This window comes from Oryza glaberrima, chromosome 9 (assembly GCF_000147395.1).
Source record: "Oryza glaberrima chromosome 9, OglaRS2, whole genome shotgun sequence".
Lineage (NCBI taxonomy): Eukaryota > Viridiplantae > Streptophyta > Magnoliopsida > Poales > Poaceae > Oryza > Oryza glaberrima.
Window position 1 is genome coordinate 19,829,958 of NC_068334.1, and position 27,498 is coordinate 19,857,455.

At 47.9% G+C, this 27,498-nt stretch overlaps 7 protein-coding genes across 10 annotated transcripts; 4 read left to right on the forward strand and 3 right to left on the reverse strand.

Annotated features, from left to right (window-relative positions):
- Positions 1 to 4,092: 4,092 nt before the first annotated feature.
- LOC127783830 (uncharacterized) lies at positions 4,093 to 7,426 on the forward strand. Its single transcript, XM_052310982.1, is given in 4 exon segments — positions 4,093 to 6,091; positions 6,094 to 6,797; positions 6,799 to 6,991; positions 7,088 to 7,426. Coding segments are annotated over 4 exon segments (2,964 nt in total). The 3' UTR covers positions 7,156 to 7,426.
- Positions 7,427 to 8,077: 651 nt separating this feature from the next.
- Positions 8,078 to 11,398, forward strand: LOC127783951 (protein XAP5 CIRCADIAN TIMEKEEPER). The gene is made up of 12 exons (XM_052311106.1): positions 8,078 to 8,429; positions 9,014 to 9,079; positions 9,161 to 9,225; positions 9,312 to 9,424; positions 9,778 to 9,853; positions 9,952 to 10,028; positions 10,145 to 10,206; positions 10,298 to 10,429; positions 10,527 to 10,580; positions 10,810 to 10,875; positions 10,956 to 11,030; positions 11,112 to 11,398. Exons 1-12 carry the CDS (start codon positions 8,265 to 8,267, stop codon positions 11,160 to 11,162), a joined length of 1,002 nt encoding a protein of 333 aa, XP_052167066.1. The 5' UTR covers positions 8,078 to 8,264; the 3' UTR covers positions 11,163 to 11,398.
- A 582-nt stretch (positions 11,399 to 11,980) lies between these two features.
- LOC127785091 (uncharacterized) lies at positions 11,981 to 13,502 on the forward strand. The gene has a single exon (XM_052312514.1). It carries the CDS (start codon positions 12,036 to 12,038, stop codon positions 13,326 to 13,328), a length of 1,293 nt encoding a protein of 430 aa, XP_052168474.1. The 5' UTR covers positions 11,981 to 12,035; the 3' UTR covers positions 13,329 to 13,502.
- A 517-nt stretch (positions 13,503 to 14,019) lies between these two features.
- On the reverse strand, positions 14,020 to 14,875 carry LOC127785485 (probable E3 ubiquitin-protein ligase ATL44). Its single transcript, XM_052312946.1, has one exon. It carries the CDS (start codon positions 14,873 to 14,875, stop codon positions 14,216 to 14,218), a length of 660 nt encoding a protein of 219 aa, XP_052168906.1. The 3' UTR covers positions 14,020 to 14,215.
- A 2,283-nt stretch (positions 14,876 to 17,158) lies between these two features.
- On the forward strand, positions 17,159 to 17,688 carry LOC127783880 (uncharacterized). Its single transcript, XM_052311025.1, has 2 exons — positions 17,159 to 17,288; positions 17,381 to 17,688. Exons 1-2 carry the CDS (start codon positions 17,159 to 17,161, stop codon positions 17,686 to 17,688), a joined length of 438 nt encoding a protein of 145 aa, XP_052166985.1.
- A 1,056-nt stretch (positions 17,689 to 18,744) lies between these two features.
- Positions 18,745 to 21,131, reverse strand: LOC127784489 (uncharacterized). Its single transcript, XM_052311811.1, has one exon. It carries the CDS (start codon positions 20,041 to 20,043, stop codon positions 19,030 to 19,032), a length of 1,014 nt encoding a protein of 337 aa, XP_052167771.1. The 5' UTR covers positions 20,044 to 21,131; the 3' UTR covers positions 18,745 to 19,029.
- A 452-nt stretch (positions 21,132 to 21,583) lies between these two features.
- Positions 21,584 to 26,689, reverse strand: LOC127784488 (DNA-(apurinic or apyrimidinic site) endonuclease 2). Of its 4 annotated transcripts, none has more exons than XM_052311808.1 (11): positions 25,991 to 26,689; positions 25,468 to 25,576; positions 25,060 to 25,296; positions 24,847 to 24,932; positions 24,515 to 24,630; positions 23,884 to 23,964; positions 23,368 to 23,568; positions 23,137 to 23,288; positions 22,197 to 22,939; positions 22,012 to 22,126; positions 21,584 to 21,922 (listed from the first exon to the last, which is right to left on the reverse strand). In XM_052311808.1, the coding sequence occupies exons 1-10, from the start codon at positions 26,099 to 26,101 to the stop codon at positions 22,049 to 22,051; spliced, it is 1,914 nt and encodes a 637-aa protein (XP_052167768.1). In that variant the 5' UTR covers positions 26,102 to 26,689; the 3' UTR covers positions 21,584 to 21,922; positions 22,012 to 22,048. The 4 variants fall into 4 exon arrangements, with proteins under 4 accessions (XP_052167768.1, XP_052167767.1, XP_052167770.1 ...); XM_052311807.1 differs by having other exon boundaries at positions 21,584 to 21,919; positions 25,991 to 26,682; XM_052311810.1 differs by having other exon boundaries at positions 22,251 to 22,939; positions 25,991 to 26,665.
- Positions 26,690 to 27,498: the final 809 nt, after the last annotated feature.

Consider the following 27,498-nt stretch of genomic DNA (forward strand, 5'->3'; position numbering starts at 1 on the left):
TACCGCTACATTCTACAGTGCCTTCCCTAGTTGTTGGTTGCCTAGATCTAGGATTTGGGACTGGGGCCTTTGCGCGGACAACGTTTAGGTGGTTGCTGATGTCGCTCCCCTTCCCCGTACAGGATCCAGTTTTCCTTCCCCGTGCAAGGATGGCAGCTCGTCTTCCCCACTCATCAGCTAGTCGATCTATGTTGGCGGCCAAGGTATCATTCTTCCTTATCTCGGCATGATGTGTTCTTACTTTGCTTATTTGGAATCCACATGATCTTGGGCGGGGCTAGCTTTTCCTTCTCGCACATGGATGATGAGCCCGTCTTCCCCATGCATCACCCACTAGATCTCAGTTGATGATGTTAGGATGGCAACCAAGGTATCATTCTTCCCCATGTGTGGCATGATATGTTCTTACATGGTTGATTTGACATCCATACGATCCTATGTGGGGCTGTATTTTCCTTCTTGTACATGGATGATGGCCTTGTCTTCCGCACGCACCGACCACTAGATCTAGGTTATAAGTGCGCTGGGTTATCCGCTTATCTATATTATAAGTTGGTTCTCAGGTCTGTCCACTTGTATCCTTGATCTAGGTCGATGATGTTAGGGTAGCGGCCAAGGTATCATCCTTACCTATGTGCAGCATGATGTGTTCTTATATTACTTGTGTGATTTGGTATCCACAGGAATAAATGATCGAGGCATAGAGGTCAAGGGTGGACATTAGCATTATTCTTTCCCTCTTGCACCTTTGCCGCCACCTTGGTGAAAAGAGCACTTTGGGAGAAACTATTCTAAACTCTCGAGGGGACATTCTCTCATTGCTTGCATGTCATCCAAATGTTTATGAAAAAATTAAAAAAAATCAACTGGATAGATTAATATGTGATAGATAACTTCATAAACATGTTAAAATTAAACTTCTACAAGTTGCAAAAAAAAATACAACTAATATATCACATATTAATCTATTTTATTATTTTTTTAAAAAAAATATAACCATTTAGATGACATGTGAATGATGAGGGGATGTCCTCTAGAGCCTAGAATCCACTCTCGCACTTTGGGCTACTAAGGAAATGACCACGCATTGAGAGGATGGCATACTTGGCCCCAAGGCCACTCCCGGGACTGTGCTTTTGCAAAGCTTCTCCCGTCGGTTCTCAGTGATAACCCTAAGCCCATGTATCTAGGTAAATGAGTCCTATGCATCGTTTCTTCTTTCTTTTTGAACACAAACACTATTTTATCCGTGTAAATAAGTTGCAACGATAGCGAGAACTACTCCAAGCAAGGAAATTTCTTTCTAGTAAATCATAATTATCCTCTCAAACATGTCAGGTCATGTCCTCGCATGGAAGCTAGTTGTATAAATTTCCATTTTGGCCGAATCTCGTAGATCTTCATGCTGAGATTTAAACATATAAACTCAATTGCCACCCTTATACTTGGATATACTTATGAGGTTTTCTCCCATTTTTAGAAAGACATATACACCTCATTCCTTGAGAGAGACCCCTCTATGAAGGGAGCTCGAAGTGCCAAAACTAATACTACATGGGTAGTACATGATTAGAAATTAATTTATATTTTTTTGAGTTTTTCTCAAGTCTTTGAGTGGCGTAGGTTTATATCTCTTGATTTATACTAGGAGATATCTATACCCTTATATTTTAGAAGTCTAAGATAGAGTTGACATTGTCGATAGCTGAATTTCACACATTTAATTTAGGTAAACTAAATGTGTGAAATTCAGCTATCAACAATGCAACTCTATCAAAGACTTCTGAAATATAAGGGTATATATATATATATATATATATATATATATATATATATATATATATATATATATATATATATATATATATATATATATATATATATATATATATATATATATATATAGTAAATTTGTTTGGTGCTCCATGGTGCCCGGGCACCATTGTTGAAATTGAGTATATACCCAATTCAAATGAGTATGAAACTTTTTCAATTACTTAGGTATTAACATTAACTACTTTACTAACTAGTTTAAAGCAAGTTTGAACTGAATTTGAACTTGTTTTTGTTAGATTTTGATTCTAGGTATATAGCATCCATACATATAATTAGTTAGGTATGTAATCATGGATTGTGAAATAAATTTGAGTTGTTTTGTTGATAAGTATAGGTATGAATCAAATTATTATAACTAGGTATATACTCACAATTTGAAAATTTTGAAAAATTTGAGTGATTTTGTGCATTATATACCATAGTGCCCGGGCACCATGGTGCCCCATATGAGTGTCCTTTATATATATATATATATATATATATAGGAAAATTATATGCTACTACCGGGAGTAACTACTCCCACCTATCCAGCTCACTAATTCAGAGTTTAGGTGCCGTCCGGTATTTTCGTGGGATACAAATCTTTTTGAATGCATGCTACTTAAACTAGCTAATTAAAAACGAGCAGAAGATGTCACCATCAACTAACTAAAATTAGTATATCGCTTGCATGTTTCTTTTGCTAGCATGTTAATGTCAACTAACTAAGTTCGTTTGCATGCAACTAACGAATAATAAATAATTTCAACAAATAAACAATTTAGTTAATTGTTTAAATAAAATAACCAAGCTAAGGACCGGTTATTGGATCATAACCTGACCCATTAAGAGGAGGGAGTAACTACTCCCGGTAGTAGGAAATAGGTGTCCTATATATATATATATATATATATATATATATATATATATATATATATATATATATATATATATATATATATATATATATATATATATATATATATATATATATATATATTCCTAGACTTCTGAAATATACAAATCTTCCTGGACTTAAATTGGTGGAGCATTTATTTCAGAATATATCCGGCATCACCAACTAATTCATATCTAAATGATTTGTATATTTTTACAGATATATACCTCCTCATATATCTGTAAAAATAAATGAGAACCTCCATACTTAGATATGAATTAGTTGCTGATGCCAGATATGTTCTGAAATAAATGCTCCACCAAATAAGTCCAGGAAGATTTGTATATTTGGTAGTAATGTTATTATGGCCAAATCAGTAGTAGCAGTGGACGGTTGGATGCAGCTGTACTGGTTGGCAGTCACTTTCCGTGTTCATACCTTTTTTTTCGGTTTCAAAAAACATCTGTGTTCATATCTCAATATATCAGTACCACTGAGATTCGGCTAAAGTTGAAACATCTGTGTTCATATCTCAATATATCTCACCTATTTTAGAGGATACAATTGTGATATACTATAAAACATTTCCTTTTGCTTGGAGTAGTTTTTTGTACCGGTGCAACATATTTCACACAGATAAAGAATTGGTTATGTTTAGAAAGAAACAAGAGACAGTGTATAGAACGCGTTCACAAAGACAGGGTGAAGCACTGAAATTCGACTATAAAACTAAGCCCCCATTCTGTAAAAGCTACACACATATTGAAGGAAATCAGATACATGAAGAAATAAGCTTCCTGCAGCCTGGTAAGTTCCCTCTCGTTTTTCTCACAAATTCTAATCTGGTTTCTGTTCTTAGAAGTACATAGCTTTGCATACCGTAGATTTGTAGAGAGGTAAGTTCCTTCTAGCTTGTTACAAATTCTAATATGTTTTCTGTTCTTAAAAGTACATAGCTTTGAATACCGTAGATTGGAGAGAGGTAAGTTCCCTCTCTCTTGTCACAAATTCTAATCTGGTTTCTGTTCTTAGAAGTACATAGCTTTGAATACCGTAGAGTAGAGAGAGAAAAAACTTGTTTCTTGCTTTTGAAATCCTGAAATCCACCATCTAAAGATCTAGACTTTGTTGTAAGCTTTTTCTAATCAGATCTACATGGGACTTGGTGGTTTACAGGAGGTTTAGACGTTCTTGGAAGCTTGTGATTATCAGATCTCTGTGAAATTCTAGCGATTTATTACAGGTTTTTGCAGGTTCATGTATGTTTTGTGTGGTGCCATCGCCAATGCCATTTTTTCATTTTTTTTCCCCACGCAGGTTTTGTCTGCAAGATTCGAACGGAGGAAGGTGGTGAAATCCGCCGACCTGACCTGCCTACCATGGGAGACGCCAACGAGAACCCGGGCCAGCAAGGAGATGCCAACGAGAGCCCGGCCCGTCAAGGCCTTCCACCTCGCCACCTCATCATCCCCTACGCCATCGCCGCTACCATGGCGAACCGTCCCATTCGCCTTGCCAGCCAGGCCCGGCTTCTCGGTGGTGGTGGCGGGGCGGTAGCCCAGCAGCCTCCGACCCAACACGCCATCCCGGCCCAGAGGCGCCTACCCAGCCGCAATCCCTGGAGCCGCATCGTCCCGTCACTCCTCCCTGACGGCGAGAGCTACCACATCATTGACACCAGCTTCACTTCCGAAGAATCGCAAGTGCCCGCACCGCCACCGCCGCTCCTCGTCTCCACCGCGCGCCGCCCCGCGGCGCCGTCTGTGACGCCCATCGCCACCACATTCGCGTGGCCTGTGCCCCCGCGCGGGTGGACCGTGTCGCCAGCCACCGGCCGCTACCGCTTTGGCTATGGTTACGGCGGTGCGAGCTCATCCTCTACCGCGTCTGCTGCTCCTACTACCACGCGGGGGCCTACTCCTCTTCTTCTTCTTGCCGTGCCGCCCGTACCTGCTCCTCTTGTTCCTGCACCGCCCGCGCCTACTCCTCATCTTGTTATGCCACGAGGCGGGTGGACCGTATCACCAACCACCGGCAACGATCGCTTCGGCGATGGTGGCGCGAGCTCGTCGACTGCTGCGCCGCTCACACCCATTGCTCATTCTGCACCGCCCGAGACTACTCCTTATGTTCCTGCACTGCTCGTGCCTACTCCTTCTACTGTTGCGCTGGTCGGGTTGACAGTGTCACCGACCACTGCCCGCTATAGCTTCAACTACGGTGGAGCGAGCTCGTCGTCTGCTACGCCGCGTGCGCCCACTGCTTCTCTTGCACTGCGCGCGCCACCTCATCTTCGTGCGCCGTGCGGGCTTGCTCCCCCTGTTCCTACGCCACCCGCGCTTGCAACTCATGTTCCTATGCCGCCCGCGCCTGCTCCTCCTGTTCCTACACCGCCCGCGCCTTGTCCTCCTGCCGATGTGCCACCCAGGTTTACTGTGTCACTGACCACCATCCGCCACAACTTCGGCTATGATGGAGCAAGCTCGTCATCTACTATGCCACGCGTGCGCTCTACTTCTCTTGCACTATACACGCCTACACCTCATCTTCGTGCGCCATTGTGCACGCTTGCTCCTCCTGCTCCTACGCCACCCGCACCTACCTTTCATGTTCCTACGCCGCCCACGCCTGCCACTCCTGCTCCTCCTGCTGATGTGCCGCCCGGGTTTACTGTGTCACCGACCACCACCTGCCACAGCTTCGGCTATGATGGAGCGAGCTCGTCGTTTGCTACGCCACGCATGCGCACTATTTCTCTTGCACTATGCGCGCCTGCACCTCATCTTCGTGCGCCGCGCACGCTTGCTCCTCCTGCTCCTACACCACCCGCGCCTGCAACTCCTGTTCCTATGCCGCCCACGCCTACCCCTCTTGTTCCTACGCCGCCCACACCTGCTCCTCCTGCTGATGTGCCACCCGAGTTTACTGTCTCACCGACCACCACCCGCCCCAGCTTCGGCTACGATGGAGCAAGCTCGTTGTCTGCTACGCCACGCATGCACACTACTTCTCTTGCACTGCGCGCGCTTGCACCTCATCTTCGTGTGTCACGCGCGTCCGCTCCTACTGTTCCTACACCGCTCGTGCCCGCCCCTCCTGTTCCTAAGCCACATGCGCCTGCTCCTCCTGCTGATGTGCCGCCTGGGTTTATTATGTCACCGACCACCGCCTGGTACAGTTTCGACTACGATGGAGTGAGCTCGTCATCTAGTACGCCACGTGTGCCCACTACTTCTCTTGCACTGCGCTCACCAGCACCTCATCTTCGTGTGCTGCGCGTGCCTGCTCCTCCTGTTCCTACGCCGCCCGCACCTGCTCCTCCAGTTTCTACGCTGCCCTTGCCTGCCCCTTCAGTTCATACGCCGCCCATGACTGCTCCGCTACTGCGCCGCCCATGATTGCTCCTCCTGTTGCTGCGTCACCCGGCAGCGCAAGCTCGCCATCTACTGTGCCGCGCATGCCCAGTGCTCCTCTTGCACTGCGCGCGCTTGCGCCTCATCTTCGTGCACTGCGTGTATCTGTTCCCCATCCTCGTGCGTCATCCGCACCAGCTCCTCCTGTTGCTGCACCGCGCGGGTGGACCGTGTCACCGACCACCGCCCGCTACAGCTTCGGCGACAGCGGTGCGAGCTCGTCGTCCGCTGCGCCGCGCGCGTCCACTGCTCCTCTTGCACTCCACGCACCTGCTCCTCATCTTCGTGCGCCGCCCGTGGCTAGTCCTCCTCCTGCTGCACCTCGTGGGTGGACCATGCCACCGACCACCGGCCGCTACAGCTTCAGCTATGGTGGCGTGAGCTTGTCGTATGCTATGCCGTGCGCGCCCACCGCTCCTCTTTCACTGCGCTCGCCTGCTCCTCATCTTCGTGCGCGGCGAGCGCCCACTTCTCCACCTGCTGCTGCTACGCCGCGCGCGCCTACTCCTCCTGCTGCTGCTGCCGCCGCCCCGGCCGCGCCTCCGGCGCTGCCGTCCGGGCTGCCTTCCTGGCCGGTGTTGGTTCGTCCACCGACCGGGCCAGCGCGGGCGCGGCTGGTGCCCGCCGCACCGGCGGAGGCGTTCGAGGAGTACCTCGTGCAGCGCCGCGCGGATCGAGGCTACGGTCGACGATACGCCATGGGAGATGATCGGCAGCAGCAGGAGAACTGGTGGACCCATGTTTGCGGTGGCAGGCGGTGGCCGCGACAGGGCGGAGCTGGAGGCCAGGGAGCGTCGCAAGAACAGGATGGACAAGAGTAAGGCCGCCGCCGCCTCTCGCGCCCAGCAGCCACCGCCGCCGGCAGGTAATTAATCGACCGTGCTTGGTTTTGCTCGTGATCACCGTGTACAAATGTGCAATCCTAACGCAGTTTTTGCCGTCTCGATCGTGCGTGTTGCAGATGCTCCAGGGAGCTCAGGTGGCGGTAGCAAGAAGTGTGGAGGTGGGATGAAGAAGAAGCAAGCTTAATCATCAAGAAGCTGGATTGTTCGTCGTCAATCCATTTGGTGCCGAAGATTTCGTCTGCATCATTTCCGTTTCAACATGTCGTTTCCTGACTCGGCATGTGGCTCTGTGAGCCTTAGGGAGCTTTGCTCCATTGATGTTGTTGTGCATGCAATTCTTGCATGGGTCGTCGAACTATGTTTCTGGAGTTATTTGTGTTAAAGTCCCAAACTTATGTTGGGTTTCATTTATTCTCGGTCGAATCATGTTTGTGTAACATCATGATTTGTTTGGTTTTCAACAATTTATAGCAATTTAAAACTTGTTTGGTTTGGTCATATAAAAACCTTGTTTGTTTAATTTCTTCGTCTTTCTTCCATTATAAAAAAAAGGTGTTTTTCTTCCAGCATTACTACGTACTGTACCTTCTTCTTCTTTTTTTTTTTTTACAAAACTCTTGCAACAAAAATCTCAAGTGTCTAAGACTTTCAGTAACATTGTTTCTGACTTGCTGAGTTGTACTAAAACTTTTTTTTCTCAAAATCTTACTAAGAATTGATTCAGCCAAAAAAAGTTCAAGTGTTTCATTTAGTCAGTAGTTATAAAATAGAGTATCAAGATATAAATACTCCAAAATGTAAGCATTTTTAGCTATGAATCTGGACAATTGTGTGTCCAGATTTATAGCTAAAAGTTGCTATATTTTAAGACGGATATAGTAACATGCAACATCAATGACATATCATGTTTATGAAAAGTCTGTAAGAACTTTCTATGTATCATTTTCCTTTTTTTAAAAAAAAAATAATTAATAGGAAAACGGCAGCTCGAGGGCAGACTATCCATCGGGCCGCACTTGTCTAGTGGGCCTCTATGAAACGTGGCCCAACTTCCCAACTAAGCTAATTACTCCCTCAAATTGTAAGTCGGTAAGGCCCAGCCCAAGTAAGCGCGAGGGCGGCGAGCAGTTTCCCCCTCCCCAAATCCCTATTCCTTCCGCTCTCGGCGGCGGCGAGCAATCCCACCGCCGGTTGCCGTCTCCACCTTCCGCGGCGGCAGCGCGTCGGCTGCGAGTTTCTCTGGAATCTCTGGAATCCCTCATCTGACCGAGGAAGAGCGGCGGGGGTGACGAGATGTCGGGGTTCGGGGACGGGTACGTCGGCACGGCTCAGGACGCCGTGAAGATCCGGCGGCTGGAGAAGCAGCGGGAGGCGGAGCGCCGCAAGATCGAGGAGCTCAAGAACAAGTCCTCCGATGGCCAGCCCGGCCTGCTCCAGTTCGGCTCCAGCACCTCCGAGGTATGGCCATCCGCCATCATATGAATCGGACTAGGCTTCTACCTTCTAGGGCACACGCGTAGGTAGGAAAATTCGCTTGCCCGTGAGGCTCAGTGACCTACTACTGATCTCCGTATTTGTGTGCGCGTGCACTCGCGAAACTAGTTTGTCGCTCACTATAACTGGTTGTCCTTACATTTTTCTTACCATGCCTTCACATATTTTGTTGTACTTGTCATCCTAGGTTTTTAAGCGCTTGTTCTCTGGTGGTGTGATGTGAAATTGTCATTTGTAATACTCTTGGTCGATACTTGTCTTATCTCTCTTGTTTAATTTGATTAGGATGTGGATGTTATCTATACTTCTGTAGTTCTATGTTGGATTGCTACAGCTATGTGATTTGCTGCAGAATAGCTTTTGTATTGAACCACTTCTGTTATATTTTGTCTTTTAAACTTAAAAGAAAAAACATTTCCCCCCATATATGCTTCACAATTGGCATGGTTCTGAATTATCTCATTTTCTAAAGGCACAACAGAAATTTATATATTTTTTTATCTGTGTTTTAGAAGCTAACACCTAACAGTATGGACTATGACTTTCAGATTCTTGAGACTGCGTTTAAGAAGGAAACAGTCGGTTTAGTTACAAGGGAGCAGTATGTCGAGAAGGTAATATCCAGCTATATTTCTTACCATTCTGTCAAAAAGTGAATTTTCACCATCTAATGTTTCATCCATGTGGCTGAACAGAGGGTTAATATACGGACCAAAATTGAGGAAGAAGAGAAGGAGAAGCTTCAAAAGTTGCAACAAGAGTGAGATTGGAGTCCTAGTCTATCATAATTTGTGCCATTACCTTATATGTGTATATCAAAATAGTTTATTTATTTTTTGTTTTCAGGGAAGAAGAATTGCAAATGCAAAAGCGGAAAAAGAGGAGAGTGAGGGGAGATCCACGGTTATCTTTCTGTGATGAGATTGAGAATGGAAGTGATGAGGATGAATTTGAGAATCGTATGGTCCTCTTAACCTTTCTAGGGTCTTGTGATATCCTATTTTGTATTACCATGTTCTAACTTTTTTGTTAATGTTTGAACATCTCATGTGACGTCCCTTAAATGAATCAACTCGACAAACTAATTTAGTCAAAGCATCTAAGCAAAGATTGGGTCCTGGGCAGGGTTTCATTCAGAATGAACATTCTCTCTCTATTGTTTACGTTATGAATTGGCAGTTTAGTGCCATGGGGTTTGTGTTTGTACTGTCCTTTTTTTTTGTGTGTGTCCTGAATCTTGATTTGTTTAAGTTTGTGAAGTTACCTTACCTGTAAAGCAAGTATGGACATTATGCTTTAAATTGTTTTACAGAAGAACCTCAAAAGAAACATGGTCCTGTCAAACTTGGGAAGGACCCTACTGTTGAGACAAGTTTTCTTCCTGACAGGTATTCTTTTAGTTTATGATTATCTTTCTGTGATGATCGATTATTTGTTTCCATGTGTTGTTTAACCTGCAAGCTGGATGCTAAGAATGATCCATCAGGGAGAGAGAAGCAGAGGAACAAGCAGAGCGAGAGCGTTTGAAGAAACAATGGTCGCGTGAGCAGGAACTGATTAAAAGTATTGCCACAAGCTTATAGCATTAATTACCATTAGTGTTTAATCATTTCACTCTATTTTTCCCTTGTGAGTAATTTTTGCATCCTAACTGATTAGCAAAATGCCTCGTGTGTCAGATGAACCTCTGACAATTACTTACAGTTACTGGGATGGCACTGGGCATAGGAGAGTTATCCAGGTAATTTCTAACCATTGAAAAAAGTGTTCCTCTTTTGATTGTTCTGAACATGTGGACCATATGATTGAAACAACACCTATATACCTGGCAGGTCCGTAAAGGTGACTCCATTGGAGAATTCCTAAGGGCTGTTCAGCAGCAGCTTGCCCCTGAGTTCCGTGAAGTGCGGACAACATCAGTTGAGAATCTTCTTTATGTGAAGGAAGATCTTATTATCCCTCATGTATGCAAAGCTTATGTTTGTTACCTTGTAAATTGCATTGTTGTTTATGTATTTTTTTACTCTTATTTTAATCCCATGTTTGTTGTTTTGGTAACAGCAACATAGCTTCTATGAGTTGATTATCAACAAAGCAAGGGGCAAGAGTGGACCGGTAATGCATGATTTGTTAGTATTCCTGTGGTATTTGTTTTGATAAAATATGTTGATAGCTTATATATAATTCATTCATATGTATAATCACTTTATTTTAAGACATGGATGTCACAACATAGAACTTCGGTTCTTCTGCGGACAGGATATTTTTCTGTTTGTCCAGACGAATATTGATGACCTGAGTTAATCATTTGCTGACACTTGTTTTTCTGTCCTTTCTTTCTCAGCTTTTCCACTTTGATGTTCATGAGGATGTGCGGACCATTGCTGATGCAACAAAAGAAAAGGACGAGGTAACATGTCTACCGATATCTTGTATTTGTAGTTCCCAATGTTGCATTCTAAGTTTCTACCTCATGCTTTATGACTGTAGTCTCATGCGGGAAAAGTCGTAGAGAGACACTGGTATGAGAAAAACAAACATATATTTCCTGCATCAAGATGGGAGGTTGGACATTCACCTTTTTATCCTTTCATTCTTGTACAAGGCATAGATATTCTTTGGAGTAACAACTAGCCTGTCTTGCAGATCTATGATCCTACCAAGAAGTGGGAGCGTTACACGATCCATGGAGATTAAAAATCATAATAATATACAGCAGAAATTGAGAGCCTTGAACCTGCGCATGTTTCAACTTTGGATTTCTGCAACAGTTATTACAGTAATTGTACGGTTGTGCCAAAGATCATTAGTGTTTGGAAAGAATTCACACTCTAACTGTATGCTTTTTACCATTTTGTGGAACGCCAATTCCATGTAACTGAACTAATGTTCAAATCAACTAGCTGTGAATGTTTTCATACTCGTTTTGGATATCCGTTTGCGTGGGAGTATGGGAGATTGCATTTCAGATTATCTTCTCTTGAGATGTGTATGGTTTCAAATAGCTTACGCATGTGTTTAGTTATAGTGTATTCACATTTCGATGATATGTGATTTAGTGCACGCTGGGTCTTTTTTTTTCTCATTTAACTGTTCATGGACATTCTACTCTTCTGAAATGCGAAGAAAATCACAATACATAACTTGAGTAGTAGCAGTACGTCCCTTTTGAACTGATATAACCAGTAGTTTTACATTTATTTTTTGGGAAAGGTATCAATACCTATTAACAAAGTTATCCTGAATTAGAGTGTTAGACAGAGTACAGACTGAAAAAGTTTGGCTGCATTCCACCTAATGCAACCTGTTGGATCTGTTGAACAAATGAACATGACCAAATGACCCCAACTACACTACAATCTCTAACTGAAACTTGGGCTAATTAATCTTGGATTAAAACTTCAGATTCCCTCTACTCCATCCATCTCCATGCAATGCACACCTTTCTCCTACTACCACTACACCTGAGAGTTGCTCCACAAAAAAGCTGCACCAAATCCTCCTCTTGCCTCCATTAAAACCCTACCCCCTCCATTGCCAAGCTCCTCACACCTCACCACCATTTTCACCATGTCTTCTTCACTTGCTGTCCTCCTGCTCGTGATGCGGCTCGCCGCCGCCATGGCCGCCTCTCCCACCAGCTACATATCAAGAACCACCGAGCAGCAGGTGATCGCCACCGTCGCGCCCGCCGTGGACGTCGGCCAGAGCGCGCAGCCTTTCCTCACCTCGCCGTCTGGGTCGTACGCCGCGTACCTCCGCCGCGCCGTGGACAGCTCCGCCGGTGGCCCGGGCGCCGACGCGTGCTACGTCCAAATCCAGCAGGCTGGCGGCGGCGCCGGCGGTGGTGGCAGCGTGTGGGAGTCGGAGTGCACCCTTGTCGGCGGCGCCGACGCGTGCGACCTGGCGTTCTCGCCGGTGGGGCTCGAGCTCTTCGCCGGCGGGCACTCTCTCTGGGACACCGGGATCGACGCCGAGCCGGGAACGCTGAGCCTTGACGACGGCGGCGACATGAGGATCGTGAGCAAGGACGGCGTGTCGGTGTGGCAGGCGAGCGGCGAGCCGTGGACGGGGCAGCAGTGCGGCGCAGCCGCGCCGGTCTCGCCGTCGCCGAAGATGGACGTGCTCCCGCCGCCGTCGACCACAACCACAGCGAAGCTTCTGACGCCGCCGGCGTCGACCCTCGCCGGCGCCGGGAGCTCGGACCTGTCTTTCGGAGACCAGCTCGCGCCACCGGTTGACACGTCGCTGCCCGCCTCGCCCGACCAGCCACCGGTTGACACTATGCCTGACCAGCCATTGCCGCCGCCGCCGCCGCCAGCTGACGCGACACCCGCCACGCCGGACTTGCCGCTGCCACCACCACCGCCGGCCGACACGTACCCTGTCTCTCCTGACCAGCCGCTGTACTCGTCGCCACCGCCGGCTCCGACGGCATTTGTTCCTCACACGCCATTGCCACCCGTCGACGTGCCTGCTCTCTCCCCGCCATTGCCGCACGGCAAGACACCTTCCGGCGCACCAGGTGGCATAGCACTCCCGCCTGCTGCGTCCGCCGGCGGCGGCATGCCGCAGCAGCACGGTTCACCGCACCACCTGCCACTGGGAGCGTCGCCGCCACCGGCGGCCGCCGCGGTGCCGGACGCGCTGGCGCCGAGCGCTGGCCATGGCGCGGCGGCGGGGGGGCTCCCGATCGGGGGGCAGGGGCAGCAGCAGGGCGCGTTTGGACAGCACCAGGTGCTGAACGGCGCGGGGCAGCCATTGGAGGACAGCTCCGGCGAGCGGCCAAGAGGAGCGCACGCCGCCGTCGTCGTCACCTCCGGCTTGGTTTCTCTACTGATTGCACTTGGATTTGGCTTCTAAATTTTACCCCCTTTCTTGAAGATTTTTATGGTGTTTCTTTCCTTGTCAGTGATTTGTCAAATTTGTAGCAAGAAAGCATGTCATGTTCGTAGAAAGATGAAGCAATTTGTGTGACATTGTTGTTGTTGCCAGAGTGTAAGTAGGGATTATAATAATGTTTTGTGTTCTTGCAAATGTACTATGTATATCCCTGTTAATGAAATGAAAATCCTCAAGTTTTATCAAACCAACAGATGTTCCTTTTTAAAAAAAAACAACAGACAGGTCATATTTTCTGAATTCTACAAGGTGTTGCACTGTTGCTGAATTTGATGCTGAAGTAACGAACGGTGTCCTACAGTAGCTAGCTAAGCTAATTCAGTTGTGAGGAATGTCGATCGATGATGTGCTGGACTCCATCCGCTTGGTTCTCGACCGCACGTTGTTTGTCTGCAAATCACAGACCTAAACATTGTTAACATTCTCTGCCACTGATTTCTCTCTGCAAATTTTTCTACTTTGTTGTAGGCTGACGACGGTGTATGTACGAAAGATTTCTTGTGCAGGTGACTGATGTCTGAATGTCTGAGACTCTGACGATGATTGCAGATTGCTGAAAACCATAACAATCAGTGGTTACTAGCTAGGAGTATGAAGCAAAACAAGCATACTACAGTACTTCCTACAAATTCAGGTCAGAAATTTTAAGAAGGTATAATAACTAATAACCAGATTTATCGCACATGAACTTGTAACCCTGAAAGTGAAACTACTCGTATGATCGTTATTGATCTCGCCAATAAACAAACTCGAATCATCCTACTAAGCTACGTTTGTCCACAGCTAGCAAAATTGAGCTAAACACCTACTAAGTACCCTATTACAGCTGATGAGTACTCGTAGCAAAATCAAATCGCAGGAAGCACGCGGGACTCGCCGGCGACGGACAGGAAGCCAATGTCGCCGCCGCCGCCGCCGTGCCTCTCGACGCTCTCGCCGTCGCCGCAGTAATCCTCCTTGGCGTCGTCGTCCGGGCCCTCGACGCGCGCGACGACGGGTGCGCGGCAGACGGGGCAGGTGGGCGCGCGCGTGAGCAGCCACCGGTCGACGCACTCCCTGTGGAACCCATGCCAGCACGCCGGCAGCACGCGCACCTCGTCCCCGGCGGCGTACTCCGCCAGGCACACCGCGCAGTCGCCGCTGCCGCCCTCCTCGTCGGCGCCGCCGCCGCCGCCGCCGCCGTCGCGGGGCGGCATCTGGACCACGTGCACCGGGATCCCGTCGAGCGCGCGCTTGGTCTCCTCGGACGGCTCGGGGCGCACCGACGACGACCCGCCGTCTTCTCGCCGTCGCCGCCCGCCGCCGACGCAGAAGCAGGCGTAGAGCGCGGTGAGCGCGATGTAGGAGACGCTGGCGACGAAGAGCACCGTGGTGGTCACCCCCAGCGCCCGCGCCATGTGCGCCCGCTGCGCGCGGTCCATCGAGTGGGCCGAAGCCGAACCCAAGCCCGGCAGCGGCGGCGGCGAGGCGGTGCCGGCGCCGAGGAGACGGCGCCCGCATGGCTGCATAGCCACCGCTCTCGTGGTGGTGCACACTGATGGAGATGGTGGAAGTGTGTGTGAGAACGACGCGGGTTTTAACGAGGCTGTAGCGCGCGCGCGCGCGGGGGCGCACCGTACGCGGCACGCGTGCATGGCCAGGTGGGGGAAGCAACAAACGGGGAAGTGGACCGCGCGGATGCTTCAATTCGTCGTCGCGCCTGTGTAGCGGAAGGGAAATTCCCGTGTGCGCACGCGACGTACGCCGCAGCATGCACGCGGACGCGGGGAGATGGGCGAGATACTAGCTGTTTGTTTGGGCTGTTTCTTCCGTGCGCGAGGCCGCGCCGCGAATGCGCAATCGCCCGCGAAGTCGCGTTGGCTGGCTGGATGGTGGCTAGCTGTCAGGCGTCAGCCGACGCGAGGCGTCGAGGAGGTAACCAATCTGCGTGCTGGGCTGGGGGGAGTAATACGGTGCGTGCATCTCTAGGTAGGTTGGGGAGAGGTAGCAGCCAGCCCAGCGCTGTGCATTGCAATTCTGCATTGAATTTTTTTTTTCGATCGCATCACTGTCAGTGTATCTCGGTTCATAAATGTGGTGACTCTGGAAATCTCAGGGAAATCGCATGGGGCGATCGAACACTACTCACGAAAAGAAAATTTTTAGATGAGGTTTTCGGATACAAATGAAAAAAATTAATTTCACAATTCACCTGAAAACTGCGAGACAAATCTTTTGAATCTAGTTAAACCGTCATTAGCAAATGTGGATTAATATAGCACTTATGGCTAATCATGGACTAATTAGGCTCAAAAGATTTATCTCGTGATTTTTATGTAAACTGTATAATTAGTTTATGTTTTTATCTATATTTAATGCTCCATGCATGTGTTCAAAGATTTGATGTGATGTTTTTAGAAAAAAAATTGAAAACTACAGCAGGCCTTTGATTTGAAACACGTAGCATTACCAACACATCCGAGCTTGTACTCCATGGTTATTATTGCGTTCGTGACCGAAGAATCGTGTGAACGAAGAAGCCTGGACAATTTGGCGTGCATGCAGTTCGGTGTGTACTGGTTACTACTCCAGTGCAAATTTGTCTTTCTGTTGCCAACTGGTCTCCATCTGCACAAAGCTGTCGATAGGCATTATCTCCGGAATACAGACGTTCGATGGATTTGCACCGTGCAATACAACTCTACACTCTACAGCAACGCGCCCGCTGAATTTGGGTTGCCAAGGCCAACAAAAATTCATATCGTTTCGCACCATGCAATCCAGCAGTACGCCAAACCTTCCGAGATGGCTAGAGCACTCAGCACTGCACGTGAGAAGAAACCAACCGGGCCTATGTTCTGTAAGCCCAACTTTTCTTCCAAGCCCATGTCCATGCAGTCGATGATTAGTGGAATAAGTTCATCTGAGGTCCCTTAACTTATCAACGAATCCGATTTTCGTCCCTCAATCGAAAAACCAGACACAACGGGTCTCTCAACTATCAAAACCGGTGCAGATTACGTCCCTCAGCGGTTTTAGGGGCGGTTTTGGCTGACGTGGCACTTACGTCGCTAATTTGACTCGGTCTTCATCTGATGTGGCACTGACGTGGCGCTTACGTAGCAATTTGATCCGGAAAAAATAATAAAACCCATGGGACCCACATGTCAGTTCCACACACAAAATAATAAAAAAAATGGGCCCACTTGTCATTCTCATCCCTCTTCTTCCTCCTCTCTCTCTCTCCCCATTTCCCTCCATCTCTCTCCCATATCCTCTCTTCAGGCGCAACGGAGAGGCAGTGGCGCATGGCGGTCAGCGGGAGAGGAGGGAGCGGCGCGGCAGCGGAGGCATGGCTCCGGCGGCTGTGGGCGGAAGAGGAAGGGGCGGCGGAGCTTCTTTTCTCTCTCTCGGTCTCTCCTCTCTCCACGCCATAGATCCCTCCCTCTCCCACTTACCCGCAGCCATGGCGGAGGACGCCCCCAGAGCCGCCGCCACCGCCGAGGGGAGCCAGCATGCGTCGGCCGCGAAGAGAGGCTCCGCCGCCGCTCCCGCGGCACCAGTCGCCAAGGCCGCGGAGGTGCTGCTCCCGTCCCTCAGCATCTGGCCGCTATCGCAGCGCACGCCGGCGAGGAGCAGACATTGATTTGATTCCAAGATTTTTTTTCTTTTTTGAGCAAGGGTCAAGACCCCCATTTCTTAATTAACCCTTTCTTTTACTAGAAATGATCATGCCAGTACAGGTTCAGCCAAAGCGGCAAGCGATTTGATTCCAAGATAGTATCAGCTTAGCTAGCAGTGGCTAGCTAGCCATGAGCAATAGTGGCAAGGAGCAGCGGCGGATGGACCGGTTCATCGTGATCCCCTTCTCCTCCACCTGCCGCAATGGATCCAGCGTGGACGTCGTTGATGGAGGCGGCAAGAGCGGCAAGAAGCCCCAAGGTTCGTTGTTTGGAGTCTTGGATGCTTATTCTTCACTTCTGCTCGATCTTGTCGATTGTTTTTTGTGGGGTGATTTAGGAATTTGGTATTAGTGATGCTGTGTGCGTGTCTAGGCGGCGGCGGCGAGGGTGGCGGCGCGGCGGACCACCACCGCCAGCACGTGGCACACATCGGCTGGGATGGCAGCACAAACACCACCACCAGCCTCCGCTCATGGAACCGCGCCGCGCCGCGGTCCTCCTCCTCCTCCACCACCACCGCGTCCACCTCCTCAGCCTTGGCGGCGTCGGCGACATCAAGAAGGAGTCGGCGCCGGCGGGGCCTCGGTTGTGCAGCTCCTGTCCTGCCGTCTGCCGCAGCTAGGGCCAACTCCCACTGCCCCTTCCTCTTACGCCCATAGCTACCGGAGCCTTGCCTCCGCCGCTGCGCCGCTCCCTCCTCTCCCGCCGGCCGCCGTGCACCACTGCCTCTCCATCGCACCTGGAGAGAGGATAGGGGAGAGAGATGAAGAGAGGGAGATGGAGGGATAGGAGGAGGAAGAAGAAGAGGGGTGAGAATGACATGTGGGGCCCACGTGGGCCCCACCATTTTTATTAATTTACGTGTGAAACTGACATGTGGGTCCCATGTGTTTTATTGTTTTTTCGGATCGAATTGCAACGTAAGCGCCACATCAGCGCCACGTCAGATGAAGACCGAGTTAAATTAACCACGTAGGCGCCACGTCATCCAAAACCGCCGAGGGACCTCATCTGCACCGGTTTTGATAGTTGAGGGACCCGTTGTGTATGGTTTTCTGGTTGAGGGACGAAAATCGGATTCGTTGACAAGTTAAGGGACCTTAGATGAACTTATTGCATGATTAGTTAGTCTGAGGCCCATGTGAATAGACACAAGCAAGGCCTGTACATAGTGTCGGCCCAAGTAAACAGAACTGAAGCCTTCAGAAATAAGTGGGCTATTGTAGGCTATGTAACTGGACCTTCTGGAATCCCAGCAAATTCAGATAGTGCTGACCTGTATTTTATTTTATTTTATTTTGGATTCAGTCGTGTTAGTTGACATGTCGCGGTCACCATGGATAAAGAGAGCATGTGTACTCTTTGATTTCTACTTTAAAAACAGTTTCAATTGATTTGTTGATTAGGACAATTGGGGCTTATAGTCCAATAAGCGAGATAAAACCCTCCCGTTTTATCAATTCATTGCTGATTGATATTCTGTTTTCGAAACGCGGTACAATGAGTTATTAAGATTTTCTGTTAAGTCACATGATCTTAGCGGTAAAAAGGAAAACTATCCATTTTCATGGTTCACATGAAGCTCTATTATAACGCAGGTTCATATAAGTTACTGGTAAACATAATAATTCAAAACCGTCTCCAACTCGAAGTAACATTAACGAATTCATTCATTCATCTAACGCACAAAAAGAAATAGAGGGAACACAATCAAATACCAATTTGATCCTCTCCATTACCCTCGTTACGAACGATCACAACAAAACGAGCACTTTGCGTTTATTCCTTTGTACACGAGCAATTTCACCACTATATACATTTCAACAATTAAATCACACACGAACGCCCAACACATGCATGATAATAAATCATTCATAAATCACGTGTCTAACACGAACAACACAAACTAATCTGTACGTACGCTGCGACACCGGCGAAACGAAGCAAATCCTCTAAACGCGGCGACCCCTCTAATTACTACAGGGCCCGGCCATGCAATCTCACGCGGCGCCGTCGACGCGGGCCTTGGTGACGCCGGCGCAGGCGTCAACGAAGTCGCCGTCGATGAAGTCGGTGGAGAACACCTGCAGCTTGTCGCCGAGGCCCTTGGCGAAGACCTCGGCGATGAAGAGGCGGGCGTAGCCGTGGATCCGCCGCGTGACCGGCCGGACGCAGAGCACCGGGTTGTCGGCCTGCGGCGTCACCGTGTTCTCCACCCGGTAGAAGAACCTCCGGTCGGCCACCGGCGGCTGCTCGCCGAGGAACTTGACGTTGCTCTCGAACTTGGTCTCCGGCAGGTCGGTGTCGATCCAGTTGTCCCTGAGGTAGCCGGCGCTCCACAGCGGCTCGCCGGGCTTGGGCGCCGGCGACTTGCGCGGCTTCCACACGCAGATGAGCCGCCGCGGGAGGAGCTCGGCGATGGTCTTGTGGAACACCGCCTCGTCCTGCGGGATCAGGTGCTCGCCGAGCTGCTCCACCAGGTACCTGCCGAACTCCGGCGGGTCGTCGTGGCCGAACTCGGTGCGCACCTCGAGGATCACCACCTCCGACGCCGTCTCGCCGAGGAACCTCCTCACGTCGTCGAGCACGACGTCGACGGAGTAGGTTGCGAGCACGCCGTGGCAGACGCGCCGCTCCTCCTGGACGCGCACGTCGATGACGCGGGCGCCCGCGGCGAGCTGCTCGTACACCGACAGCGACTGGCACTGCGCGAAGGGGCGCGTCACGAACGGGATGCCGATCTTGTTCGTCGCCGAGTCGTGCGTCCCCGGCCACACCACCTGGTGCACGCGCAGCCGCTCCGGCCCGAGCTCCGCCATCCACGTCTTCCGGTCGGCCGGCCGGTGCTCGCTGCCGGGGAACGCCTCGCCGCCGGCGGACAGCCGCGTGGCCAGCGCCTGCTTCTCGCTGGTGACCAGCTTCCGGCGGTTCACCTGCGACGAGAAGAAGGCGCCCATGGCTTCCAGAGGGTTGCCGCCCTTCTTGCCGGAGTCGCTATTGGAGGAAGACGACATGATCGATCAAGCACTATAAATAAACCAAGGATTTAATCCGGCTACCTCTGATCTGGAAGGTCGCTGTAAGCTCGAGACTAATTGCAACCAGCAAAATATCTCTCGAAAACTATATAGATATATCGATCGATTAGTGCATGGACTATATGTCTAGGGACACATGGGAGAGATAATTAAGATGAGATGAGAGGAGCTGATATCGATCTATTCCGATTGGGACTCGGAAGGAGGAACAGAGGCAAAAGCCGAGTTCTTGGTTGAACTGGCGTTAGGTGTGGCTGGCCAAACAAGATTTTTTTTTTTTCTAAGGACAAGAACGTTTTTGGAGTTCTTTACTCATAGGGAGTGATGGTTTTTATGGCGGGATAGTGAGGGGAAAGGGGCCACGAGGACAATGATAGGTGAGTGAGGTGGGTCATATATGGTGTTGCGTTGTATGGTTGGATGCCGTATTATAATGTCAACATGTCATGGTGAATTGAAGATGAAGGTTCCAGGCGCTCATGGAATGGCATGTCGGGGGAAAAGGTTGGAGCTTTTAATTGATTCAGATTTACAAGCCATAGATTGATTGATTGCAGAGATGCAGCAGCAGAAGCACCTACTAGCAGAGAAAGGTGAAAGTGTTACAAACTTGCAATAGCCATGTGGTATTGTGGTCTACTGGCAGGCTGTACAATAGAATCAGGATGTGATGAGTCTCTAAGTCCAAGGGCATCTCAATTAGCATCTTTTACACATGATACTTTTCTATTTTAGGTTCAGGTTGCAAGATAAATTACCACGGGAATCACACTACAGACAAATGGGAGCTTTGCTGTCAAGGTTCCCTCGGTCAGCTGCCTATATAGTAAACTCTCCAATAATATAGTACTAGCTGAATAGGAACGATCCCTATCCGGTATTCACCATGTAACACGTGGATTTGTACGTTTTCTCCATCCATCGATTGCTCTTAAAAGGACGAAAACGAAGGACAATGCACGGTGAGCCACATGAGCTTCAAGCCTTTCAACATGTTCTGCAATTAAGCGTGTTTTATTTTTAACCTAGAACAGAACTGGATTTCAAGTTAACTGAAGCTTGCAGAAGTTCAACTGAAAGCCGGTGCTTCGTTTCAGAAGCAATTCAATATCCATTTCAGTTGCTCCAAACGAGATACTCGTTGGGCGTACAAAATAAAAAAACCCTATGAATCATACAACGATAGTTGGTTGCTTGGTGTTATGTTATTCAAGTAAGAGCAAGTATATCATGCTTTCCATGAGGGCATGGACTAGCATAATGCCCTACAATATTCGATTTCGAGCCATATCCTCAAGGGCCAAATCGGCAAGAGGCCCAAAGATCCTCTCAAGTCTCAAATATAGACCCGTGTTACCCAAAGAGCTCAGAACAACATAGGTGCAAACGTGCAAGGGCAAAAATTGACCAGCAACAAAATGCCACAAATTATGCTCAGTGAGGCCACATTTTTTTAGAAAACAGAAACACGATTCAAGTGCCTAATTCTCATAGTGGGAACAGAACAATATACTGCTAGTACACAATTTACTTCACTTGATTTCTTTTCATGCTTCTCAGCTAGTTTTTCAATTAATACATCCAAGGGTAGTTGCAAACATAAGCTAGCCAAACCCGAGAAAACAAAACTACGAGAAAGCTACAAGGTGGCATTTGACCAAACAATATAACATATGTAAACAACAAAGGAGGCCATGGTAGCCATCTAAATTAAACACAAAATTAAATTATGTACCTGCGTAATGCATAACTAGAGATTAATGCCGAGTTGCTGACTCAAATACCAGCTTGCTCCCGAGAAGAACATCAGCATTTCATGTGTATAGAAACAAGTGACACACACATGTCCAGGCTACTTGGGGAAAAAAACAGAAGTTAGAACTTAAACAAATAAAATTGCCCAATAATAGCACCACCACGTACAGTATGGAAGTAAATACTTACAGTGAGTGTTACACCTATGCGATAAAAGAGAAATTAGTCACCGGCGTTTCTCTTTAGACTTAACAGTGGCCCACTGAAAGTGACCACAATTTGCTTCTTGGTTTGATGCAGGTCCCTGTCATAGACAATACATGGTGGTTACAGCACAATGCCAATGCTTTTCATCCTCTGTCAATATGAACTACCTTTATGATTGTTCCTCGGATGTGAATTGAGCAGTTGATTCTGAAGTTAAATACCTGAGCACGGGCACAGACATAGAATAGGCGACCAATATTAGAGCCTTTCTTCACAGACCTTGGAATGCAAGGTTCATGGTGTCCTTTGCAGAGTGGTAGGGTCATCTTCATTCTCTGCTGTATTCTTTGCCACTCCAGTGTTGCTTCATTGCATTTATCTGTTGAAAGCGAGCAGGGTACATCTGAGTTACCCTGATCTTTGGTTGCTGGAGTTGTACACTGGATGCTTTCTGGCAGACAGTCATTCTTTGGATCATGTAATTCATCCATACCATGCAAAGTATCTGGTGGAGTAACTATGCTATTGGTACTGCTATCTCCTGGCTTTGACTTTGGTTGTTGAAAAAATGACTTGATCGTAGGTTGGGAAGACAAGTTATGTTTGTTTTTCTTGTTGGACACAGCCTTGCTGCAAGAAAAGGAAGCTTTTCTACTTTGTGTTGCCAGTAATGCTGCAGTGCTATTATGGGAGTTGCCACTTGAACCTTCATTTAACAATTGATCACGAGTTTTCCGCTTGATGACACTATGAAGGTCGTTACCTTTGGAAAATTTGGCTATATCAGTTGGTGGTTCTTCCTTATATATAGCTTTGCTTTCCAAGCCACCACCACAGCAGCTTTCATCTGCTCTATCCATGGACATGGCATCTTTATGTTCATAAATCATGCCTTTCCTTAGGAATGATACTGCATGTTGGAAAATACAATTGGTCAGCATAATGCGCACACAAACAGTATTACTTCAATATGCACGCAAGTATGTACTCATAACTAAACTATCAAATAAGGCCAGGAGCGGCTGCCTTCACAAGTTATATGCTATAATGCTATAATAAACATTAAAAGCCTATATTACTTAAGTAGGAACACAAAAGGTTGCTCACCTATGCTCTGTTGCCGTCCACGGATTTCAGGAAGATATCTAGCAGCTGATGAAGGAGTGTTATGAACTGGAAGTTCAGGTATCTCATTCAGCACAATATAAACTGGAATATGATCTGATCCTTCTAGCTTACTACTTCTCCCTCCTTTCCACCTGTGGACAATGTAATATAGTAAATAATTCTAATGTGTCACTGCAAATCCTGCAAAGAAAACTTTCGACCATTCTATACATTGACATATTTTCGCTATTCCCTCTTCTGAAATGATCCATAATTTCACATTCTTCCACATGGCAGGGAAAGATGCTGTGGTCATCCACAGAACCGCAGTGATGGAAGCAGGCACCAGAAATGAGAATGTGATCAATTCTAGAACCATAATTGTATACTTCAGCTCCAACTTTTTGATTAAAACAGGTATAAGCTCCCACTCTGCATAAGAAAAAGCAGCAAGGTTAGAATATCAAGGTACATGGTTAGCAAGTAATTCTGTGTCTGCTATAGTTGTTAATCTTATAAAGAGAAAAGATAAATATTTGTTCCATTTAACAAATTCAAGGCATGCTTTCTAAGCCTCAATAATGGGCCGCATACAGAGTAGGTCTTAAGTTTCAGAAGAAATTGATTAACATTAACAGGGAAATACACACCTACCCTGTAGGCATGGAGTAACTGGAACTATAACAAAAACTAAAATAGGTTGGATAAGCACACAAGCATGGAACAAAGAAAGAGAGCTTTCAATACCTTTCAGGGTGTTTTGATCGGAAAGCATCAAAAAATGGACCTCCATGTTCTCTCAGCATGGATCTCAACCATTTCCGAAACCTTGAATTAGGGAAAGGGTAATGAAGTAATTTGTCATTCCCCAGTGGCTTCATGTTAGAGTACTCTAAAGAGAGGATAAAATAAATGATTGATGTATTATCAAGCACATCATCAGACTAGCGAACTCATCACAAGTGGAAGGTCAAGTTCAAAAAATTTCAAGCTTCACTTATCAACAATTTCTACTGAACTTTCAGCCTTAGTGCTGCAAGATGCATTACGTCATTATAGGTGAAAGCAGAGGCAGCTCTAAGTTCACGTGGCCTGTGCATGGAACTTCACTTGAAATGCTAAAGTTTTGCTTCTCATATGATGTTGCCTCACTGACCTTGACAGCCCTCAACAGCAGATTGTTCTTACAGAGAAAAGTATCACCAGATCATGTTAAATGGAATTTTCCTATGAAACGAATTGATATATTTAGTAATAGTGCTGAGGTTTTCAGTTTATTTTCATGTCTTAAAATCATGCAAGTTCAGCAAAACTTTGACTTGAGATTCCAAAACGGTCCAAGTAAATCTTACTAAAAAGGAAAAGGAAATGAGCTTACGTTTGCTTCTCGAATCCAGGTTGGGCATCACACCTATCTATTGAAGAAGGTGCAATATTCAAATCACCAACAACGAAAACTCTTTTCCCAAGAGCCAACAAATGTTCCCATCTTCTCTAGAAGATATGAGATGAAGACAGTATAAATAACAGTCCTTTAACTAAGCTATTAACAGTTATTTAACGAAGACACAGGAGGGGTGCACATTTTGCACTAAAAAGAAATAAAATCAGAGTAAGTCAGTAAACAAGCTATTATCATTGGCAGAAATCAATCAATCGTGAAACTATTCCTCAAAAATTTACTGACTGACTGAGATGCACATGAAGTACCTGTAGTATCTTGTAAAATAGTAGCTTAAAGCGAACTCGTTCTATATCATCTTCTTCAACAGCTGGGCCATATATATTAAAAAGAACTGCAGAAATGGTGCAGTAAATATCATCAAATAAAGAGAAGAAATCAAATGTGCAACGAATAAACATCAACATGCTGAATGCTACTTATGCTGTCTATATTTCAAGGGGACAGAACAAGAGACCAACCAAAATGTCCATGATCTGTAATTACACAACGTCCTTCATTGTCCACCTTGAGCAGCTCTTCTTTTGTTACTTCACCAAGACCTTCCTCTTCCACAGGAGTTACAAGAACAAAATCCCCAATAGTTTCACTGTTCTTTGCAGTCTCTTGCAATCCAGTAAAGCCTTCCTCAGCTGCTACTGGTAAAGCAACCTCTTGACTGGAAAAGGCTGATGTTACCCGGCAAAACGTGGCAACACCTACAATAGAGTTAAGTACAGAAACTTACACTTCGTGACACAACATTCAAAGTAAATTAACCAATAGATTGAATGATTGAAAAACAACTTCAACTAATAGTGCGTTGCTAAAAGACCCCCACCGCAAATCAGTCGATGGGTATTTCCTGGTTAATCTCCAGAAAAACTCACCAGAGTAAGCTCCACGCCCTTTCGATGAACGATTGCATGAAATAAAAGCCTCGTATCCCTCAGCCATGATGACATCCCCCGACAAGTCCTGCCTCGACAATTTTGTCTCCTGAAATACATCACATTAATTTAGTCAGCTCTGCTGAATCGCGGGCTTAACTTACTTCATAGTTCATACAGAAACTGCACGTGTTGGCGTGACTAAACATTTAACAGCAAATGTGCAGCTTCCACCACAGAACAATGCTCATTTATCAGTTCAGAGATAAATAAACAAACGGTACGCGTTCTGAATCTCTATGAAATCAAGCGGCTATGGCAACACAATGCTAATTTAGCACATTTGCGTATTGCTGAACATAACAGTGCGATCGATTACATCATTTGTGGTGACCTACAGTGAGTGAATCACTGAAGTAGTACCCCTCAAACAGCTAGGGTTTATATACATGATGAGATTGCGAGGCATCGGCCAGTGCTGCGGAGTGCGGTGGGGAGGCAGGGGGTGAGCGATTGAGCGGACCTGGAAGCAGATGATGTCGGCGTCGAGGGCGTCGAGGAGGCGGCGGAGCGAGCCATGCTGCGCCACCCGCGGCCGCAGCCCGTTCACGTTGTACGTCACTATCTTCACCATCCCCGCCGCCGCGACCGCGAGGGTTCCCCCAACCCCCCACCCGGACGCCGACCACCGACAGGACGCCACCCGCTTCTGCCGCCGCGACGGAGGCGCCTTCGCGAGTTTGCGGCCTATCTCCGGCCGTCCAAGCCCGCCGCCGGCGAGAGGCGACTGCCCGGGGCGGACAGGCGCACCACCACTCACGCCTCACGTCCACCGTCCGATGGAAAAACCAACGCTAAGATCTGTCACTCCTTCATTTGTGCACAGATCTATGCCATTATAATTTGGTTTAATTGGATCATACTACTGCAACTTCGCCAAATTAAAAAAATGCCACTACTATTTGTCATATCAGCTGGATGCCGTTGGAAATTGGGTTAATTAGATACATGCCATTAAAAATTTTCTGGTTTTCAAATATGCCACTGGTATGTATTTATGTATTTGGAAATATGTCATTATAATTTCACATATATCCAAAAGATACCACTACTTTCCCCTTGGATGCATTTTCAGATAAAATTGGACCAAACTACCCCTTTCCCCCTTCTTCCTTCTTCCCCTTTCTCCTCCCTCTTCTCTTCCTTCTCAGGGGCGACACGGCTCGACGGCGGCGGCTGCAGCGGTGGCGGCGCGGCGCGGCGGCACTGCAGCGGCGGCGGAGCGACGCGACGCGGCTCGACGGCGGCAGCAGCAGCAGCGGCAGTGTGACGCGGCTTGTCGGCGGCAGCTGCAGCGACGGCGGCGCGGCGGCACAGCGGCGGCGGCGGCGCGACGCGGCTCGGCGGCAGTAGTTGCAGCGGTGGCGGAGCGACGCGGCTCGGCGGCGGCAGCGGCGGCGGCGCGATGTGGCTCGGCGGCAGCAGCAGCTGCGGTGGCAGCGGCAGCGACACAGCGGTGGAGCAAGCTGCAGCGCGCGCCCCGCTGCTGCAGCACGCGGCGGCGGGATGGTGGCGCAGTGAGAAGAGAGAGAGGGTAGAAGATGGGGAAGAGGGAGAGAGATAGAAGATGAGGGCATTTTTGTCCAATACATGCAAAATACGTATCTCAGTGGCACCACTAAGATTAGAAACAAGTAGCAATGGCATCATTACAAATACGTAAATAGTAATGGTATATTTCAAAACTGGCAAAATTTTAATGTCATGGATCTAATTAACCTAATTTCAAAAATCAGAACCATGGCACTCCCGTCACTTTTTCCATCTCATCTCTCACACCGTCTCCATTTTCATCCTCATCCGGGAGCTTGGCGGCGGCGACGAAGGAGCTTGGTGGCGGCGACGGCGAGGGAGCTCGGCTCGGAGAAATCTTGGGCTTGGTTTCCGGTGGGGCTTCCGGCGCCTTGGCCGGAGGTGGCGGGCGCTTCCGCGGCTGGATAGCTTGGCGACGGCAACGGGCGGCACCGGCAC